Here is a 23,682-nt window from a genome sequence, read left to right on the forward strand (position 1 = left end):
TGTTATTAACATCTGACCCGCAAGTCAAGTGAGGAAAGTTGTAATGATATGTACATTTGAAGTGTTTGCTTGCGTTTGTTGGCCAACACAAAAGAGTTGACCCTAGGGACTTAACCGTTAACGTAAGTCTACAGTATATCAATATACATAACTTCAGAATTGCTTGGGAACGACTGGGCTGCAGTTACGAACGACAAAACGTCAACACTCGTTACTAAGCGAAAAGTACGAGAGCATGTTACTCACTTTGTCGCGAGATAACATACAAACGATCCTATAGCGGCGCATGACACATGGACTGGACTTAATACATGTTCGTATTTGGAATTATGAGTTGGAATTAAGGTAATACGGGACATAGGCTATATATCATTCATGCACAAGATAAGAGTAGTACGATAGTCAATGTATTTTAAAGAATCTTTAAAAATGTATACAAAATAATACTTCTTTAAAATGTATATAATAGTATGTACAATGTTTTAATATGCGTACCGCGAGGTATTTTTCCATAATATCCAAAAAGGCTTACCTTTTTTCGGTTATAAAATATGGGCATATTCACATACACAAGAAGCATATACACACACACAAGAAGTATGCTTTTAAAATGTTCAAACGTTATTATTTGACTACAATAACACATGAGTGATTTGAAAATGTTCTTAGTCATGCAATGGTTTAGATAATAATGTCCGAGCAACCCCTCCCCCACCCAGCCGGCTGCGTAGTGTCGAATGGGTTGTGTATAAAAAAAAAGTGTAGGAGATTTGCAAATAATAATTATGGCTTTACTGTTTGTTTTGAACTAAAATACTGCGTTATCATTAGGAGGTCTATTATTATTACTATTATTATTATTTATATTGAAAACGCATATTTCTAAAAAAATAAATTGTATAAAGCTCTGTCTACACTATCAATATATTTATGTGACAAAATGCGATGTGCCCTTATATGTACATGATGATGTCATATAACTAACATATTAGGTATATCACTACCGTATTTTGGCACATCACACTAACTGTTTTGTCAAACTAGATAACACGTTATCATTGGGGTTTGCCAGAACAACAGGATCTAAAAAAGACTTTGGAACTAAATGCTATCTTTTCCAAAAGTCAATAAATGTCAACAATATTACAATCTATAACAAATTTATTTACTGTTATGTTTCTCTAATTTAATCAGTTCGGTGATGGTGGTGAATGGCCAAATTCCATTTACTGTTTGTGGTAGTCATCATACGGTACAATACACGAGTTGTTAAACATCATTATTACATATACTATCAAGATCACAGCGGTACATTTTCGCGGTTAATGTATAATTCAAGTACATTGTGATTACTGGCGTCAATTAACATAAGGTATGAACATAATATATATATTAAATTCTCTCTAAATTAATCTTACTTAATAGGCCTATATCAATCTACACTTATTTCTACATTGTATTATTGATGTATATCTAGTTAGTGATTGCCAGATTCGATTAACAGAATTATATAAATAATTGTATAATTCAATGGATACTAAATATTCTACTTGATTCTTGATACTCTATATGAGTCTCCAGTACAGTATCATATAAATATTCTGGAATACAGCATCACATGTGTTTTTATAGTAGGCCTATACTAAACCATAATAGAAACCCTTAACTTACAGCACTGAGATCTCTAAATAAAATAAATTTAAATTAATCTATACTTAGCAGTGTATTATATATACTTTAAATTTACATGATTAGACTTCAGTGCAGTGATTATTTGCGTCAATTATAAACAGCTCATGTACATTAGATAATTTTCCAAATTAAATTTATTTTAAATGTAATTAATAAGCAAACAAATTTACACCTAGTGCGGGACATATATTATTTTCCTCAAGATTACGATACTTTATTACAGTGATTGTAGACGTTGTCGTATTGCAATGTAGTATACAGAAATATAAATTAATTATAATTTAAATTTTATGAATTAGATTTGTACGAAATGTAATTAATATAGATGTACATCAACCGGAATACATTATTACTTCGCACTACAGTATACAAATAATGAATGTTTATGAGTGCAATGGTACAAATAATGGCACAAGGTGAATGATGAAAGGTTATATCAACGAGGCAAAGCCGAGTTGATATAACCTTTCATCATTCACCAAGTGCTATTATTTGTACCATTACACGAATACAAAACATTCATTATTTGTTTTATATAACATCTAGACGTTTTTTTTCGTACACAAAAATGTTTCAAAAAGTACTATTTAACGATCGTTGAATAGTGCGTACTATTGCACGCCATGTGACCCACATTCGTCCAATCAAATGACAGGAATTTATATAGGTGTTATATAATATAAGTTATAGACTTCAGTAACCGTTTAGATTTACGCAAGGCATGAACAGTTCGTGTAAATTAGATATTACATTTTCTAAATTAAGTTAATGTATAATAAATACAAATTGACTTTAGTGGTACTTGATATTAGTATGCCGAGATTAAGGAGGCTAGCAGTACATTGTAAGGAAGCGTCGATTTATGTAAGGTCTTTATGTAAATTAGACGGAATTTGAATTTCAAAATTAAATTTTATTTTAACAAATGAATACTTAAGATTTCGTACAGAGTAGTTGTCGGCGATTAATGAAATGTTTGATCTTAAGCTCGGTTCACACTATGAAATTGTATTTGACAAAAAATGTGATGTGATAATATCATATAATATGAACATGATGATGTCCACTAGCATAATCGGAGATATTACTACCATTGGGCACATTACACCTTTTTTTTGTCAAACTAGTTTGATAGATTTCTGCAAGTGTTGGGCTACAACTAAATGAAGGAAAAACTTAATTGTATCATATAATCAATCCGGAACAATTACAATTCAGAATGGTATAGAGATAGACAAGGTGAATGATTAACAGTATATGGGAAGCTTTATTAACACGACCAGCAGATATTTTGAAATAAGAAAAGGAAAAAAAAAACATTCAATTGACAAATGAAATCAAATATACGGAACAATACAGATCTTCAAGAGAAATGTTGAATCAGTATTTCTACATGGATCACTACAAAGAAAACTTCAGAAAGCAATTGATGAAAGTCATTCACTACTACGTCATGCTGCTATGGTCATAAAATAAATCAGTCACGAACAACGATATGGCTCTTTGGAATTATTAAAGATGTTCTGATGTTGGGAGCCAAAACATAAGGAAAAAAATGAAGGCTATCACTCACATACATTGATGAACTAGAGACGGATACTGGTATGCAGAGAGAGGAACTGGCTGTCACAATAGGAGAAATGAGGAATCTAGTCATACATGTTCGGGTATGTCCCGGACTAAGTAAGTGTGATAGTGTAGACAGAGATGTAAAATATGCCTAAAAAATGTTTGTTTTTTCATTTTGTAAAGCAAACACAAAATATAGAAATACATTCATTATTTAAACAATTGTATACAAGATACAAATTAAAAAAAAAGTATAAATACGTATTAAATGACGCTTAAGGCCAATTTACACAGACGAGTGGTAACCGGATGGAATAACCTAGATATTATTTTTTTTGGCCTAGCAATTTGTATGGGTATAACATAACATTTAATTTCCTTTACTTATTGCTAATATTTTCTAATAATTTCATTAAGACAAATTGGTAATTTTTTAATTAATACAAACTGCAATTTTGTGTATCTTGTTTCTTTTTTTTTCATTTTGTCTTCATAAATTCTGTTTTATATTTTTCAATTTATTGGCTATATTGATATATCACGATAAATGGAAGTATTATTTGTTATTATTTAGGGACTTTTTTAATATGCGGCAGGATATCCGAAATCCGAAAAGTCTTTTTCTTTTAAATTAAAATCTTTTATTTAGCCTATTTATATCTCCATATTACGATCCTCTATACATGTACAGCCCTAATGTGTGTATACACTAATTTAGAGCATGAGTGTATGTTTTACTTGCTTTAAGTCGAGAATAGTTTTATTATACTATTTCATAGTATATAAATAAGATTTTATAGACTCCAAAATTGTATACGTTATTTGTTCTTCCAAAGATCAGTCGTTTATTGCCCAGTGCTGTATTATCAGATAATTGTGTAATTATTGAGTTTCATTGGCGTGCTTGTAAAAAATAAATGGTTTGATTATAATTGTTTTAATCATAATAGGCTACACAGTATTGTAACTGCTGTAAATCACACAATTATGGTTAGCCACGTGGTATGATAAATAATGTGGTTCATTACTACAATTATGTCAATCAAGTTGGAGCTTAGATTGGAGACCATATTTTGGGAATATCGGGTGCTGTATATGGAGCTAGGGTCCCGTTAGGCATTTGAAATCAGCACTGATGACTCTCATGTCAGCTTCTGCATCTAGCATCTGCCTCAGACGTATTGGCTTATGCCTTCCTCTGGTCAAGGTGGGCACTGGACGAGAGAAGCCATTGATCAATGTTAGGACCAATCAAGGTGCTTGAAACAGTTCTGGCTTTGTTTGTATTCAACCTGTTAGTGGCGATAATTATCGCTGTTGGTTTCAATTGAATAAAATAAAATAAAAATATAAGTGGGATTTTATAGACTTATGTCAATGCAATATTATGTTCGTGAATAAACTATAATGCGTATTGTTACTGACTATTATTGAAAAATTATAAGCCCAGCTTTATTGTGGAATACTTCGCATAAAAATGCATTCCATTTATAAGCATATTCAAAATGTCATACATTTTGTATTGTCCGATTGATTATCAACACTATACGAATAACCTTCAAACGAAATCTAAACTTAAGAATTTTCTTTTTCATTATTCCTCTTTTTGTTACTTTATTGAACTATTATTGGCGTTTTATAGAGATTTAAATTTAAATAAACACTTTTATAATATTCGTATTGTATGCTTCTTTGTAATTGATGCTTTGTATTATTTAGGGTCACGGCACTTTTTACCATCGTGAAATGTTATGGTTAAATAAATAAATTAGTTTTTATTAATTCATTTTCATTCCCCCAGGTTATATGTAAAAAAAACAAGATGGCGCACATTTATGAGAGAGTGGTAAGCTTAATCTCAAAGCCTCCTGATAAAAGACACGAGCGAGATATTGATCTTCTTATATCATGGTTCCAAAACATGAGTGGACTTTTTAAGTCACAGAAAACAGGTGAGTGTCTCTGTCTACATTATCAAACTTTATGTGACACAAAATGTGCCCATATATGGACAGAATACATTTAATCTTTATTGGTCCAAACGGAAATTTATTTTGTTGACAAGCTCAAAACAATTATAAATATCAAAAAGTCATGGATACAAAAAATACGCGTGTAAAATATAACATATAAACATACGAATAAACACCAAATATATAAATCACTATATAAGGCCATCTGTATATAAGGCCATGTACATGGCTGCAGTTGCTTGCTCAAAATAGTGTTAGTGTTTACCGACCCATCGACAAAGCGATCGACCGACCGACCGGCCGACCGACATAGTTTGCACGTCACTAAAAATATACACACGATGATATATCAATACCTCATTTAGGCACTTCACACTTTATTGTCAATCAGTAGTTTTCCACGTGATGTTTGGTAGTGTAGACATAGCTTCATACAGACCAGTCACAACGGCTATTTGTTATATGGTCTCTCTCCAAGAAACCTGTTTTCGATCTGTCATCAATAATTATTATACGATAACATACACTTTGGAATGCTTAAATTTCAAGAAAAAAAGTACATTAGTTATAAATTATTATTATTATTGTTTGAAAAGATATATAACTATATTAATAGTACACATGCTAAACATTTTTGCCTTAAAATCAGAAAATCGAAAATGTTAATATTTGAAGTCACAATATTAACAACATAGAAACGTCGAGTTAAGCAATCAATTGGGTTTTATTTGAACATGAGAGTTCATTTATCTTTTTTTGTAAGCGATTAATTATTTCCGTGTTTAGTTTGTCAAATGAGAAAACAACAACATATAATTTATTCCGGAATATCTTTATTTGTTTTAAATGTCACCTAAGCAGCCACAGGATAAAACCGTAGTTGTATTTTATAAGCCTACATGATAAATAGGTGAACTAAAAACTTTAACAAACAAAAAAACAGCAGATCATACATCAAAACATAATTTACAAAAATTGAACAGTCTAATTATAGGAACATGTTTCTTGAATTTCTTGAATCGCTCAGTTCTGCAAAAAGGTATACGAAGGAGAGGGTAAGACCGATAAATAGATAAGCATGCATTTTTCTTATATAAAACAAAATAATTTAGAAAGTTTTTCGTTCTAGAATTATAGAATACTCATTTATTCTGTCTTTGATAAAATATATATTTTTTTTAAATCCAATCAAATGACGTCATGATCAATAAACAAAAAATATCGTTGTATTGTCACGATATTATTGCTCTTACTAATCATGACGTCATTTGATTGGACGTCTGAAAATATTATTTTCATCAAAGGAAGCATAGATGGTTCCTAAATAGTCCTAGAATAAAAACTGTTTAGATTTCTTTTGTTTTATGTATGAGCAATGCATATTTGTTTATTTATCGTCGATCGTTATCGTCCTAGTGTAAATGGGCCTTTAAAAGGAGGGACACACTTCCTTCTCGTAGCAAGCGATGGAAAATCGGCCTTCATCTATGCATATTGCATGGCTAAAGTTTGATGCTATTTATATTATTTTGTTTCAGCCGTTGAAATAGTATATTAGGAATATAATAATATATAATATAAAATAAAAACAAATCATTCTTGCGAAGGATTAAGAGGTTGGGTTTGGTTGGTGAAACGGTATAGTATTGGTACACTACGGAATATCCTTATCTTAGAAAAGTATAATATTATCATACGGTTGCATCTAAAGCTCTTTCTACACTATCAACAATTATATGACAAACAAAATGTTTGGACATGATGATGTCATATCACTACCATATTTGGGCACATCACACTTCTTTTGTCAAACTAGTTTGATAGTGTAGACATAACTTAGTAATGCGAGCCAAAGGTTACCACATCTGCTGTTGATACCATTATATTTTTAAGAAAAGATTTGTGATTATTATTAATGCTTGCGCTATTCCTTAAGTTAAAGTAAATATAAACGGCACTACATGCCTTCGAATGTAAAGGTTCGAACTAAAGAAGAAGGCCCTTGACAAATTCGATGGGTTGTGAACCTTTAAATTAAGTCGATTTTACTATGACCTTGTATTTTTCGGAGTCAGTGACACCGACACAAAAGCAGGAGAAACGCGAAACTAAACACGTTAACAAGGGTTCGTGATTTCATATTCAAATTGACAATGCCTACTTTGATTATGCAATGCTTACGGGTTGGTACTTGACGTGTCAACATCACATGATAAATACACTAAATGAAATCATTACGATGAACTGTATTCCTAAAACGTCCTTAAGTTTCTCAACTTCATCGTGAAAGTCTTGTTTGGCTTGTTTTTTGTTTTTTTTTCCTGTGATGTTTTAATGGATTCTTTAATTTTTTGTTTGCGGCTAAAGCGCTCGTAACTACAATGTATACATATAACAAGGCCATATATACATGGCTGTAGTCGCGTGCTCAAATTTGAGTTAGTGTTTATCGACCGACCGACCGACCGACAGACAGACCGACCGACATAGTGAGCTGTAGATGCGCGTTTGTACGCGACTAAAAAAGTAGAACTATGCCCCAATGGCAGAAATTTACAATAATTTTGAAAGTAAAAAAACATGTTGTAATCAGTAATCATATTAAAGCATGCACTCTTTAGCAGTATGTGGTTACTAAAGCTACGTTTGCACTGAGCTCAGATTCCGATCCGGAGGCCGGATAAAAATATCGTGGGAAATAAGTTAAGAATAAAAGATTTCACACAAAGATATAGATTTGATCCGGTGCACTGATCCGGAGCAATAGAATCATAAATCGATTATTCGGTGCTCTAAATTCTAGTTTAAAAAGTGTTGATTTAGCCTTTAGAATTGTGTTAGAAACACTATTTTCAATTAGAACCGGCAAAACGGCATTGTCATATTGATATTCAGTAACAATATTTTTGTCTGCATTAGTTTGGAAATTAACAAGGCCATATACATGGCTGCAGTCGCGTGCTAAAGTTAGTGTTTACCGACCGACCAACCGACCGACCAACCGACATAGTAAGCTGTAGAGTCGCGTTGCACGCGACTACAAATTAAATGGGTTGTTTAGCTCGTATTTTGTACCGCGATGGCTTATCTAGGTCGGCATAACAAAAGAAATAGAACTTTGTTTACTCACTAAGCTACTGATCAAATAATCCACATTTCTATTAAGTAATAGTGGAATCTTATTTCAACTGATTGAATAATACACTGGATAGTATAACATAGCCCCGTTTTTTCAAATGCTGCAATTTAGATTTGATTGGCACCTGAGCCCAAACAAGGAGCATGATTTTGTCTGACTGTAATTGTAATTCTGAATCAACAATATTTATTATCGATATGACAACATTTCGTAGGCCTAAAGTTTGAGAAATCCCTGAGGTAGTTTTATTATTATGGCATGGCATTTTTGTCCCGCATTTTTTTTTTATCTATGGATTTTAAGTAACACTTCCTCTATGGTTCATGCGATCAGAATTGAGTTCCAGTTCGATACGAAATGAATATCATAATTATAGAACATCAAGATAATATCTACCGGTTCAAAACACTGTATTCATCCATTTAAATAGATTTGTCCATGGTTAATTTCGGTCAGACTTGAGTTCCAGATTGTTTCTATGAAACCAGTATATACTATGAAACATCAACATATACCACACCTTTTCTATTGAGCTGAACTTTCCTGAAAACTATTGAAATAATGAAGGTAGAATTATTATGCATTTCTAATATGTGTGCGACATTGTATTCATCCATGTAGGAACTAAGTACATTTCTTCCAGTGTTCATTTCAGTCAGAATTTAGTTAGTTCCGAGTTCGATTTGATTATATTATTATTATTATTACAGATCACTAAGATATTTATGTCATTGCAACTTTAAACAATAATAAAGCAAATAATTAGAGGTGATGAGTAACGAATGTCTGTTTATGTTACCGAAATAAACAGACGACTTCAGAGTGACTTGTTACATTATTTATATCTATGTTATAGTTCTTTTTTTAAATAGTCAGTTTGCGTCACATCATCGTAGAAAAAATTGTCTAAGCAATCTTTGATTAAAATTCCTGTTTCTGATTTGATTTGATTTGATTTGATTTGATTTGAATTTATTTGGAAAATCATCATAAAAAATACATACAAAGTGATAACATAAATTACGGACATTATAAATAATACATTTTATAAAAGACTTTCCAGGATAGCCCAAAAAGCTTATCAGCTTATTTCCATTGGGATCTAATTTTTTTTCTCTTAAAGATATATTGTTCCTCTGAAAACGGTATACATTTTTTGATTGAATATGTATTTTAATATCCCATAATAGTTATTCACAAAGATTGGATCGAAACAAAAATGATTTAGTATTGTGTAGAAATGGAATAACATTATAGTAACCTGTGACTACAAGATGCAATTTTATTTCTTAATTCTTATTTTTAATTGTATAGGCCTACTTTATATCTATCTATGCTAATGAGGGGTATGTACGTGATCTTGCCTATCTGCATAGCATCGATCAGGGAGGTACAGAAATAATATTTCTATATCTCCCTGATTACAATATGTATTGTTGTATACATAATGAATTAATATGATACTTCAAAGGGAATGTTGGTAAACGAAGTTTATCTCCTTTTGATTGTGAAAGTCCTTATCATCTTGTATGTTTTGGTTACTAATAAATTTCATGAATGCAACCTACAAACACCTTTATCGAAGTCTGTTATGAAGCTGGCAACCAATAAGGTGCTAAATATTATAATTAACACATAAAATACAAAAGCTTTAAAATTGTCTTACTGGAATAACAAATGTAGTTAATGTGCTATTGTATGGTGTTATTTAATTGGACCGTACTATGATTTGAATAATAAAAATACATAAAAAAAGTACATAATCACGTATACGTCAAACAATTATTACAGGGTCTTGTGCTTAGTCAAACTAAATGACTTATATTCGGTTTTTTTAAGTAAGTACCCACATACTACTTTTAGTATCACATTAATCACAATAAAATGCGAACCTTTGACCAGCTAATAATATAAACAATAAACGGAAGGACCAATGCCATAGAAACAACACGCAGAACGTATAACTTTGGCCTAATGTTATCGTAAAGTTCAAGCTGAGTACTTAATGTGGATAGTGTTTATTAATGTTATAGGTGGATGTGAATTCACCTCTGTTCTTGTTGGAATCGTTATAACATTTTCTGAACCAGTGGGTATTTTGGCCTACAAAAAATACATGCCGAATGTGGATGTATAATGTATTATTTATTCTTTCTGTTGACTAGCTTGCATTTTCAGTAATTTAGTACTGCGTTTCGAAATCTTCAAATTAGGCCTAGATGGTTTGAAAGTCATTAAGTAAAGAAGAAAGAAATATACATTTGAATACCACAAAGGTCGCTTTTAAATAAGAAAATTAACGTGTATATTATTACATTCCGCTCGACACAACATTGAATGTGTCCAATATTTGAAAAGGTTAATCTTCTAAACGACGTCTAAAGATTTACTATGAGATATAGGAAACGGTGGATAAGGAGGGGAGATACTTTCAACTTACCACATTAAAATACATCTTATACATTGATAGAGGAAAATGACTATTAAAGAGAAACGTTTTTAAAAGGCGAAATTATAAAATAATAAAAGTTCGCTAAAAAGTCTACCCGTATTAAAACTCAGAACAACTTATCCATGTGTTTAAAACTTTAAAAACAATACCTGAGTCAGTGATGATTAAGTTTATTTAACACTAATAAAAATTATTTATTAATACATCTAAACTAATTATTTAATAAGGTTCATTATTTCATCATTACTTTCTCATATTGTAGATGTAGTTAAAGACATTGTAAGGAATTGCAAGTTTTTATCGGTTCCCGAGGATACTGTTATTATTCGACAAGGAGATCAAGGAGACAGGTAACTTATAGTATAACATTATTGTACCACGCACTGGTTTAACAAAAGCGAGTCAAATAGGTTTGCAGGGGCACCATTTACCGTACCTAAAAACAAACAATATCGGCATGGGTTCTTTCTAAGTTCTGGTGGTGGAACAAGTATTTTCTCTGAAGGACCATAACCCGAGGTCTAATTATACACAGTTTATCCATGTTCATTTGAGAGGAGTAGGTGGTTACCTCGGTGAACTGGTTCTTATATCAGGGAAAGTACTACCTATCGTATGACGGAACAATTATTAATGTACTATTGGTAGTCCCTGGCCACATGTGCCTAAAGATAATAATAAATAAAATATATAATAGTAGTACATTATACAATTTCCATAGAAACTTGTAAGTTAAGTTAAAAACCTATTTGAAACAAATTCCAAAATCAACCCAACAGTGTGCTAATTTTTCTAATTCTCTCTTCTCTCACATCGTTTGTTATTTATCACGGATACAAATAACATACAATTGATATTACTATTCAGCTTCTTTATAATTTTGACTGGGCTAGTGTCAATCTACATCAACCAACAACTAGAAGAACAGGGAAACTTGACGAAATCCACGCCGTTGCGTCAAAGGAAGGCGCGTTCTGGTAATCACAGCCGACGGTCGGCCAACAGAAAAGACGGTGAAAACAAACAAGCAGCTCACAATGGCCACGGCGGCGGGAGCACGAGCACAGTTCACAATGGCGATGGCGGCGGAAGCACAAGCACAGACTCTAGAGAATCCGTGGAAAGTGAATCTGGTCATACGCGTGATTCTGGGATTTCTGAAATATCCAATGATGACGTAACACTGTCAACCGAAAGTTCGTCCGATTCTGATTCTGAAAGTGCATTTGGATCTATTAATAATTTCAAACCCAACTCAGAAAAGTTGGATAGAAAGCAATTTGGTGTTCACATACGGGAACTGGGTAAATACTTTTTTTATGATAATTTTTTATAATAATTGTTTTCATTTCAGAATAATCCATATTATGAGTTTAAAAAATATAAGCAAAAAAATAAAATTAATGAAATAATCTGTATCTTCCCATCTATAAAATTGCTACTTGCAGTGGTACGGTTCATAAAATCGTAACATATTTTCAAGTTGTAGTCAATATTTTTAAATTATTCTATAATAATTTACAGACACTGCTTGAAAACATTTCAAAGAATTAACAAAATGGATACATTCTAGGCTATCGTAATAAACCCATCCTATGTTATTTTATGTGTAGGTGCTGGTAAAAGTTTTGGAGAGTTGGCACTTGTTCAGGCAGATAATGTCAGAAGCGCTTCTATCTTATCTGACTTATCTACGGATCTCATCGTGGTTAATAGAGATCTTTATAATCGTTGTTTGAAAACAGCACAAGAGATGCAATTTAAGGAGAAAAAAGATTTTGTCGCATCGTGTTCTCTATTTAGGTAAGATCGCAATACAGTCAGAATTTCTATAACTAATAGAGAGTTTGTGCAAACCCACATATACGTAACCGTGTCACAACACGTGTACGGATACGTTTTGAATTTATAGCTTTATTAATTTGGACAAAATCATTTTACGTACCTTAAGGGCTAAATGTATGTAGGAGGTTTAGATTAGCCTAGGTTTATCGGCGCATCTGGCATAGGCTTAGGCATGGCCAACATATTTTACTTCTTTGTCGTTTTCTTGAAACCTTTTTTTTACTAAATTTCTAAACTAAATTGTCTGAGTTTTGCTGTTAATGGTGATCTGTGTCACGTTTAAAAACTTCGTCGAAACGCACGGTATTGATGTCAAACTACACATATTGTGTTACGTAGGACATTAATTACCCATACGTTTACGGATAATGAACTCCAGAGACGTGAGGCTGCCTTACGTTGATTGAAGTCTGGTTTTTAAGAACCGCATATATTCAATGTTTCCCCGAGTTGCTTGTAGAAGACCTTGCAGCAATTGCAGAAAGTTAAATTGCTTCATATTACGTAACGTAATGTTGTAACCACACATTTACGCCTGCTCATATTGATAAAGTATAAATTATGCATGTTTAATTTTTATTTATTGGCCATTAAATTGTGCAAAACTAATGATAGAAGTGAGAACTTCACAAAACACATCATGTTAGCTTTAGATAATTCAGCTACTTTAATTATAATCTTGTTAATTAATGAACTACTATGCTCATCAAGCCATTAGTGTCTCTTCGTGTAGAGACTACAGTAATGTTTCTGGTGAAAATAGGCTGAAAGATCTCTTGAGATTATTTTGTTTTCTTCCAGACTTTGCATTTTATGTATTGAAATATTTTGAATAACAAAAAAACGAACTTAACAAATAATAAATCCATTTCACTTACGGTCTGTAGCCAGGTTAAAGCCAACACAGGCAACGTCGTACGACATGGCCAGACGAAACGTCTCTAGAGAACATCAAACTTATTTTAACTTTTTCCCGAAAAGATGACTCATCAGTCCTCGTCGTACGAGGCTGTCTGAGTTGGCATTAAGTCACCGACAATATTGTTATTGTATTCAATTTATGATTAGAAGCACGCATACCGCCATTAAACATCACTTTGTACTTTTTAGTAATTGGACACCACGTCAAAGAAAAATTATGGCGATGAGCTTTACAAAGACTCGTTACGATTACGGCAACACTATCGTGAAGCAAGGTGAACCAGTTAGGGGAATATTCTTTGTTCTAAATGGAAATGTAAAACTGTCGGTAGACCCTCTGCACCACGTCAAACAATATCCACTTTATAGTTCAGAAAAAGAACTGTCAGTAGCTAATGCCCTCAGGTAAGTAATTACAACAAAGTTGGTTGATAAGTTAGTTATCATTGAACTTACCAAACGAAAACAATGAGTGCCGTGCGGAAATCGGGAGTAAATCAATCAACTCTGTGTAACTTTACGACAAACCTTTCTTCCCGATCTCCATATTGTAACTCTGAAGCAAGTCGCTATCGTTGGGAGCCGACTTAAGCCGAGGTTTTTTTTTTCATTGTTAAAATAAATACCATCACCCTGTTATTTTATAAAGTACTGAGCAAACGGACTAAATGTTCCATAAACGTTTTTATTTTTATTTTTTCTTCTAAAATTCTAAATAAATGGCCAATCTTAGAACCAAAGTTGCTAAAAAGTATATAAACAACTTATCATTAGTAAAATTGTCTTGTAGAAGTGGAAAAATGAGTCATGACCGAAAACTTCGTGACGTCAACAATAATAATTTACGATTAGCTGGACCAAGCGCAGCACGTAGACGAGGAGGTTACGCGGAAGCAGAAAAGTTAGCAACTAGAAAGTTTGTAGATATCTGTACAGTTGGACCAAGCGAGTCTATAGGTAATATTTTGTCTTTGTGAAATATTTTCAATTGAAAAAATTACTCTAACCATTAATCTTGTATTTACTTTTTTTAATTGTGTGATCATCCATTCAACTTTTATTTTGTTATGAGCATAAAATAATGTATTGTACTATGTAGCTTTCAATATACCATATGTCCTTAATGAAGTTTCAATAAACACTGTGTTATCACGATAACGTTTTCTTTTTTATCTTTAAATTATGTTGCACAATGTGTAATAATTTTTCATAAAATGTAACAAGCTCATGCTTTGCTTTTGTCGACAAAAATGTTGACATTTTCCAAATAAAAAATATAATGATTCACATTTCACACTTTTATTGCAGATTCATAACATGTTGCTACCAAAACAGAAAATCTAAAAAAGAAACATATTCTTTATAATTTTAGGAGATTTTGAAGTTATTCTACGACTACCAACTTATTTACAGACAGTAAGATGTCAGGGACCTGTAGATGTGTTTGAATTGGATTTGAACAATTTTGAAAGGCAGCTTGTAAAAAGAAGTCCAAAGACTTTTTCCAATATGAGGGAACTTGCTCAGACCAAACTGACGTCCAGAATGCAGCGACTGCACGATAAACAAGTAAGTACGGAATCTTAAAAGAACCACCGATTACATAATCAGATCAAGCTTATAAAAGATGACGCACACAACATGCTGAATTGTGCTCTTGCCATCCTAATCAATCATCTAAATTATGCAGACACGATCTCGTCATCTGATCACTTATTTGTAGACGAGTTTTATAAATTCGCAATCTGATCATCTCTTCTATATTATGCATGACTAGAATCTAGATCCATGATTTTGTCATCTCTTCATTACGTTTGAAGAATGTTGACATGGCGAGGTAATTATCTATACATCTTATTGTAAGCTTTCTTTCAACTTAAAACTAATTTTTCTTAGGGCCCTCATACTACAACAATTTCAAAATGCTTAAAGTTTTCATTCATTCATTCATAATGGTATATTTATTACAATCATCTTCACAGAAAAACTGAATTGTGACAATTGTTTACATTATTAAAAGGTTATTACAATATTTAGATTGTTTTAAAAAGATAGCATAAAATAACATCAAAAATTGAGATCCAAACAATACATTATATAAAAACATTAAAATTAACGAACACAACATCAAAACAAGTAAAAATCTAAAAGACTGCCAAGTGAATTGAAAAAACATAATTATATTGTTATTATATATATATATATATATATACATTTTCGGTTCAATATAACCGTCTAGAAAGTGCTCAATACGGTAAAGTAGAGCTAAAATATACGTTAAGTCTGGAAAAGAAGTAACAACTACAGTTTGGTCTCTACAGGCTTGTTTCGTGAGTCGTGCAACTCACTCATCAGGAGACTATAATGAGAAGAATCAATTACAACGCTGCTTATAAGCACATTTACTTGTAGAATTAGCATTTACAGGTGATATGTTTTGGAATGTTAGCTGTTATGTAACAATGCTTTCTTTCTGTGCCGGCAGGCGGACACAAGTTCGTTACGTTTGTTTAATCTCAGGCGTATATAACTCCACGCGACGTACACAGCTGTCACTGAATGATAACTCATACAAAAAGTATATTTAACTCAACTAGAACTTTTATTCCTTGTAACTCGATTAATACATCTTTCTACCACTACCAGTCAAGCCTTAATATTTTCTTTATCATCTTTCCGTTTATCTACTTTGATCTTATTCTCTCTTCTCTCTTTCTAATATCTATTACATTCTACTTTTATACTGGACATGCAAATTTTAGGCTTCAGAGGAGGATAACATTTTCCCTCCAAAGTTATACGATTTTGATTGGCTAATAATATTAGGCGGACCTGGTCTAAAGCATCCTTATCTAAACACAGGGAATCAGAACATAAATAATATGACAGTCGATAATTCAGGGTGGCGGATGATAAATAATTTCTCTTTGAGGCAGAGATTGCATTTTTAGTTTGCGCTACTATATGCTTTAGTAGATGTCAAGATGCGCCATGAGGTTGTATAGTCTGTGTTATTGTCCTTGAGTGTCCAAATATGTTTACTGAGTTCAGTTGAGTTTCTAGAACGTGAATTACGGAATGATGAGGTGTGATTTCTGTATCGTGTTTTAAAATCATTTTCAGTTAGTCCGATATAAGTTTCCGAGGTGGATTTGTCTTTGCGTGTAACTGTGGCTTGGTATATTACAGATGATTGTAAGCAATTTCCGCTTAGCGGGCATGTGTTTTTCTGTCGACAGTTGCATGTTTTGTTTTCTTGCGTGTTTTCCACGGATGTTGTTTCGGGCTGGTTGAGTATTCTCTTGTTGTGACTGTCTATTATCTGTTTCATGTTGTTCATACAACTGTAGCTAATCTTGATAGTGTTTCGGTTGAAGATTTTTCTTAGTTTGTTATCTTTTGGAAAATGTTTGTCTACTAGGGATAGGAATTTCTGTCCAATGTTTGTGCTGACGTTTTTGCTGAACGGTGGGTTGTACCACAGAATGTCTTTTCGTTGTCTGTTTTTTCGTCTTGTCTGGGTTACCGGCTCGTATTTTAGTGTGTACTGGTATCCACTGTCGTTGAGAGTTTTCTGGTATACAGGGGCGGCTTGGTCGAATGAATTCTTGTCGGATGACAAGGACGAGAGTCGTCTGTTTATTCCGGCGGGTATATATATATAATTGAATGAATTCTGAAAAAAAATCATAGCAGGGACAAATGTAATTTTATTCACCATAATCTACCGTACACTTTGCATGGTACTAAACTAGTTTGTAAATGTAAATATATTATCTTCTACCGTTAACTCCTTGCCTTTCATAATTATTTTTATGTTATTTTTATAGTTTAACATACATCAAAATGTTTAATCTTTAAGGTGTATACACCAGTCATGGAAAAGATGCTGGAGAAGATTGAAGAAATAAATTTGTCTCATAAGAAAGGACCCAAACAAAAAGCAGAAGACGACAGTGTTCTCTTTAACCAAGGTTGGCACAAATATCGACAAAGGCAACGTCAATTCCTACGTCGACGTGAGAGAGAACGACGTCTACAAGAAATGAAAAGAATGCAGATGCAGTATGCAGCACTTGGTGGTGATTGGCATCGTATGAGGAACACACATCTGCAACCGAATTTTCCACAGCAACCTCTACCACAGCAGCAACCACTTGACAGACTTAAAGTAGACGTGGTTGGGCTTCGCGGAAGAAGCTTCTCTGACAGTGCCATGCTCGACTTAACACCTACACCAATACTGCCAGAGATACCACACACCACAGAAGTATCCCCAAACAGCAGTGAAAACAATTCAATTTTAGAATCAACTCCAATTGTTGAAATAGTTGTTGATGATAGAGACAATCATTCTAGCCAGTCAGCTACGAAACCTAGATCTTCGTCTATATCGAATAATCCTACGCTTCTTCCAAAGTTACAAACGATGAGACCAAGGACAGCAAGTGAAGTTTAAATTTACATAAAATCATAGAAATATTATTGAAAAACAGATGGTAAACGCCAACACAATCACACCTTTAAAAGTGAGTCACTGTTGCAATCGACCAATCAGATGCAATTCGTACAGAACCAATACAGCATATTGACTTACTTACTATATTATTTAGAAAACTCTTTAAAAAGTATTTTTTAAATTTATATAAAGTAAATATTTACCGGAGAACAATTGACATAGACCTACTGTAATAATAATAATTATTATCATAAATTATTATAAAACAATTTAATGTCAGTATTGGAGAACATTTTGATCTTGTACCTCATTAAGGTAATTGAAAACTATGTACTGTATTAATCCAGTACAATTTAAATATATATACTGGTTTGACACATCAACCAATTGAGCGAAACAAACAGCTAAAAGTCAGTACTGCATGGAAATCTGCACATTATATTGAATCAGTGGAAACTGAGATTGAAACTAAACTATACATATCATTTAGTACCGATGCATATTACTAGTACATTTTCTCTCATTAGGTTAGGAATATTAATTGCAACTATTGTACAACTTTTAAATTGCGCGCAAAATTAATGGTAATGTCAGATATTTTTAAACATTAGAATAGTAACTATTTTTTAAAGAATGTAAACGATTTGTAAATTCATAGTATTATGAAAAATTGTCAACACTACAGCAGCGCATTGCAGAAAAAATATAGATTTTGTAGAATACAATATTACAAAGTATACATATTTATTTATAGACTATTATTAAATTATTTATAGTTAATTAATATGATAATTGCCTAATAACATTAAATGAAATATAGTAATTAAAATAGGAAATATTATTCTCCATCTCACATACAAACATATTGTGGAAGATACTTACTACTTACTATTCACTACGTACTATTCCACGGGGTAATGTAATATACATCATGTTGTTGATAGAGCTGTACATTAGTATAGAATATTATTTAAAAAAGCAAACCATTAGGATCATCTATAGATCGGATATATAAATTGTATAAAATACAGTATTACTGAACATACCTCAGTCCTCTTAACACAAGTATAGATAATTTACATTTTTGTATATGATAACTGTTATAGTAAGGTATTTGACTGTGGGTAAATGCCAAATTACAAACAATTGGAATGATTAGTATTGCAGAAATCGTGACAATCTTGCAATATGGTTATATATAATTATATATATATATATATATATATATATATATATATAATCAATGTTAAGAGGATCCTTACCAATAAAGTAAAGAGGCTCTGAGTAAAACTCTTACGGTGCATCATAACAATGTTGTAGTTGAATGAATAAACACTTTTACTGCAAGTAGTCGATCCATTTGGTAATTACAAACTTTTGTTTGATCTCTATCTTTTAATGTGAGTGATGTGAAGTGATGCCTGTTAAATGAAGAGCAGGTCATATTTATATAACCGTTTATAGTCTTCTATGCGTTTCAATTAGATTTCCTCGTACATTCCATTTCGTTTCAATGTTAATATAGACATTGACGTAATGACGTAGGCTTGTAAGTAGAAACACAAACTGAACTAGAAAATGAGTCAGAATTTAGAATGAAAAAGGAGAATTATTTCTTAATGTAACAAAAGCGATGCTGATCTCTAAACACATTCAGAAAACTAATTTCAACTCTGACTCATTAAACGACAGAAATGTTAGTAGTTGGCCAATTAAACTATAACGGTTTGTGGAGCCGTGAAATGTGCAAAAAGTCACATTTGTGCAAACAACCACGTTTGTGTAAACATTTTACCTTCAAATGTGCAAACAACCACATTTGTGCAAACATTTTACCTTCAAATGTGCAAACATCACGCCGTTAAATGTAAAAACGATCAGTTTTGACGTTAAATGTGCAAAAGGTATTCTACAATGTGCAAAGCATTCTTCAACCAAGCTCCTATTCCATTTTATATTTTTGGTTCGTAGGTCTTTCAGAGTAGAAATAACAATAGGAAAAAGAGTATAATAAAATGTTCAATATCATAACTAATTATACTGTTGTATTTTATTATAATCAAAGGCTCCAAATCGCCTCGGCTAAATTCAAGTCGGCCCAAGTCAACTCGCCCTGAAGTCAACTCGGCCTCAAGTCAACTCGGCCAAAAACTAATCGGTCAACTACATTCATATTCATATTATTTTTCTTCTGTTCAGTAGACTTATTTTGTCCCATTCATTTGCACTTTTTGCGTTTCATACTTTAAGGTGGCCTAGTTGACGTGAGGCCGAGTTGACTTCAGGGCGAGTTGACTTCAGGGCGAGTTGACTTGTGGGCGAGTTGACTTGGGGTCGACTTGAATTTGACTTAGACGGGTTAAAGCCTTTGATCATAATAAAATACAACAGTATAATTAGTTATTATGATATTGAGCATTTTAAATTTATTAGACTCTTTTTCCTATTGTTATTTCTACTCTGAAAGACCTACGAACCAAAAATATAAAATGTAATAGGAATTTGACTGAATAAATGATTTGCACATTTGTAGAATACCTTTTGCACATTTAACGTCAAAACTGATCGTTTTTACATTTAACGTCGTGATGTTTGCACATTTGCAGGTTATACATTTTTACAGATTTGCACATTTGAAGGTAAAATGTTTGCACAAATGTGGTTGTTTGCACATTTGAAGGTAAAATGTTTGCACAAATGTGGTTGTTTGCACAAATGTGACTTTTTGCACATTTCACGGCTCCACACGGTTTCATGATAACTGTGAAACTCGATGGCAGAGCAAACGCAAGCTGGGGGTGGTCCATTATGAACGTCTGGCTAGTTATCGAAAGGTTCCACAGGAGAAAAAAAATACAATTTTCAGTGTTCTCAATGTACATAGTCAGTACAAAATTACGTCAGAGTAGGACAATTACAGTATGTTACCAATACTGAAAACCATGACACAAAGATTTTCTACAGTAATCAAATAATAATTATCACATCGCGATACAGTACTGCTTACTTTGGTTCGAATCTCACCCTAGCCATCAGCCCAATCACGGCCATTAATGTGAGAGACAACTACGCAACGTCTGTTCATTGCAGGCTGTAGAAAAGGGAAAAAACTAAATACATCAATGTGTACCAGTTAGATCAATACACAACTTTACGATAAATACTATATGTATTATTATGGGAGTATGGTTCCATACGTGTTTGATCCAAACAATGACCAGGCTAATAATATGCAGCGCAACTGAGAGCTTGCTTGTGCGCTATAAGAATGAACTATTATTATTATTAACAATGGCGTCGCCTGTCAAATCTGGGATTGACTCTCATGTTGAATATCTTACAGTACAATAGAAGATTGTATTATATTTCAAGAATGTCTTATTACCCTACAGGCTGTAAATGTATAATATGTAATACCTTCTTAATGTTGATATAACGCGATTAGTTTTAAGCAATTCAACAGTCTTTCTGACTATGCTTTCTTTAAAACGTAGCATGGATAAGGAAGTTCCCTCTGGCATGGTAATAGACACTAGATATTGTACGTTGCTTTGTTAAATGAATTACCAAAGGGTTACCAAATATCAGAATGCGAATTTAAGTTGTTTGGGCCTTTTCAATTTTCATAAAACTCGAAAATGTGTTAAAGCACGTCAGCATAATGTGAAGGCTTATAATGATATTTGATTTACAGTATAATAATTGTATTCATGACACGTAATAGTAGGCTTAGGAGGTTTATATTCTTTGTACTCACTTTTTAAACTCGGTGAAATCATATTAGATTGTGAAAATTATGAATCTATTCAAGGTAATGTAGCTTTCTTGTTATTCATTAGAATATATTTTTTTGCTCAGGCTAGGACTTATGGTTCTAGTGGTTTGCATTAGAGAGTTTACGAAACACGACGGGAGCTCAGACAACGAGTGATTGACAGTGATAGCCACGCCCACTGGCGACACTGCGCCTGCGTAAGTAATTTCACCAGTTGTCGTCTAGTAGCAGACAACTGCAAAATTGCTGTTTTGCAGTTCACAGTGCACGAAAAAAAAATACAAACAATGACTTCTCAATTAGCTGCCCAAAGTATGTATATTTGGTTATGTTTATATTTAAAATGATCATCAATTAAATAATGGGATCCTAAATAATGTTTGCATCGATTTCTGATTTATGACCTATTTAATAATAGATAAAATTATCACTTAAAATAAAGTGCCATTTGCTGCCTAAAAAAGTAGGCTAGAAAGAATAGGCCGCAGGTTGGCGCACCTAGGCTAGGCCTAATAGCTATTACTATCTAAGCTTAGGCTACTACTAGGCCTAACTAAACTACGGCCTATTCTATGCCTAGTCCTCCTACATATACTAAGTCACTAACTAGGCCTAGCTAGGCTGGGAAGGCCCTCTATTTTTTTACCTCCTATTCATATTGCCACGCTGTGTAGGTAGGCCAGGCCTATAATAGGCCTAGGGCCTAGCTAGGCTACTAGGCCTAGAGTAGTAGTAGGCCTAATTGTTTTTTTTTAAATATAGGTAGGCCTAGCCTAGGCTAGGCCTATATATTTTTGTGGCAATCCAAGTTGAATGTTTAGCCTGGCTAGCATTAGACTAGGCCTAGCCTCTAATGGTAGGCCACCTACCTAGGTTGCCTACTACTGGCCCTAGCCTAGGCTAGGCCTAGTTAGTAGTAGTATAGTACTAGCTATATGCTAGTAGGCTCGAGCAAGACACACAAATTTAGCTTTTGGCGCAACCCATCCTACTTCTAGAGACTAGCTAGGTCATACCAGTCATTTTTCATCCAGACCTGTCTACATTGGTTTACCTAGATTTGGTTTGAGGCCTAGCCTATAATATACTGAGCTATAACAACATCAATGACAGAATACTTTTATTCTGTAGTGTTATTGATTGATATTATACATACATTTTTTATCCTATTTTAGCAAAAAAAATATCTCCAACTAAGAAGTGGTCTCCAGAAAAGGATGACCAGTTAGTGAAGGAAATGATACATTGGATCCTTTCCAGTACAGAGAAAGAAGGCAGCAACACGGAAAAGTATGGAAAGACATTGCAGGCAATCTTTCACCATCTTTCGACTTTAACTTAGATGGAAGAAATGTAAGGGATAGATGGAATCTATTAAAGGACAAGTTGAGGGCAAAATTGAATAATGAGATAAGAGGGTCTGGTATCGCTCCATCAGCATTATCAGAAACAGAAGCTGCAATAGAAGATTTGCTAAGTCAGGAGTAAAATGCCTTAAACATAAGATCAGAGAGTGGTGATGCAGCCACAGCACGAGCTGCAGGTGAAGAGGTCGTGAGGTGGTTTCCCGAATGATCGTAAAATCAAAACGGTACTGGGTATGACCAACTAGCGTTATTGTCACCGACTAGTCATCCATTCATATAAGTACTGATGTAGTAGCCTACCTGTACGGTGACCATATAATGTGACCCGAGGCATGGCTAACTACGACTTTTAGTTGATAGAAGATTGAAAAAATTGTTAATAAGAGTTGTACTGTATGTGGATGTTTAATGAAATTATGTCAATAATGTTTACACACTAGGCATATAAATAGGGATAAGAAATTGTATTTTTAGGTTTCTTCTATAGCCC

At 33.1% G+C, this 23,682-nt stretch overlaps 1 protein-coding gene across 2 annotated transcripts; it reads left to right on the forward strand.

Annotated features, from left to right (window-relative positions):
* Nucleotides 1–177: 177 nt before the first annotated feature.
* LOC140059132 (uncharacterized) lies at nucleotides 178–19,258 on the forward strand. Of its 2 annotated transcripts, XM_072104977.1 has the most exons (10): nucleotides 178–345; nucleotides 1,195–1,372; nucleotides 5,063–5,213; nucleotides 11,088–11,175; nucleotides 11,693–12,129; nucleotides 12,439–12,628; nucleotides 13,781–13,996; nucleotides 14,382–14,548; nucleotides 14,964–15,160; nucleotides 17,454–19,258. In XM_072104977.1, exons 3-10 carry the CDS (start codon nucleotides 5,084–5,086, stop codon nucleotides 18,048–18,050), a joined length of 2,022 nt encoding a protein of 673 aa, XP_071961078.1. In that variant the 5' UTR covers nucleotides 178–345; nucleotides 1,195–1,372; nucleotides 5,063–5,083; the 3' UTR covers nucleotides 18,051–19,258. The 2 variants fall into 2 exon arrangements, with proteins under 2 accessions (XP_071961078.1, XP_071961079.1); XM_072104978.1 differs by lacking the exons at nucleotides 178–345; nucleotides 1,195–1,372 and adding an exon at nucleotides 3,266–3,375.
* The last annotated feature ends 4,424 nt before the right edge of the window (nucleotides 19,259–23,682 follow it).

The sequence above is a fragment of the Antedon mediterranea genome, chromosome 9, assembly GCF_964355755.1.
Source record: "Antedon mediterranea chromosome 9, ecAntMedi1.1, whole genome shotgun sequence".
Taxonomy (NCBI): Eukaryota; Metazoa; Echinodermata; class Crinoidea; order Comatulida; family Antedonidae; genus Antedon; species Antedon mediterranea.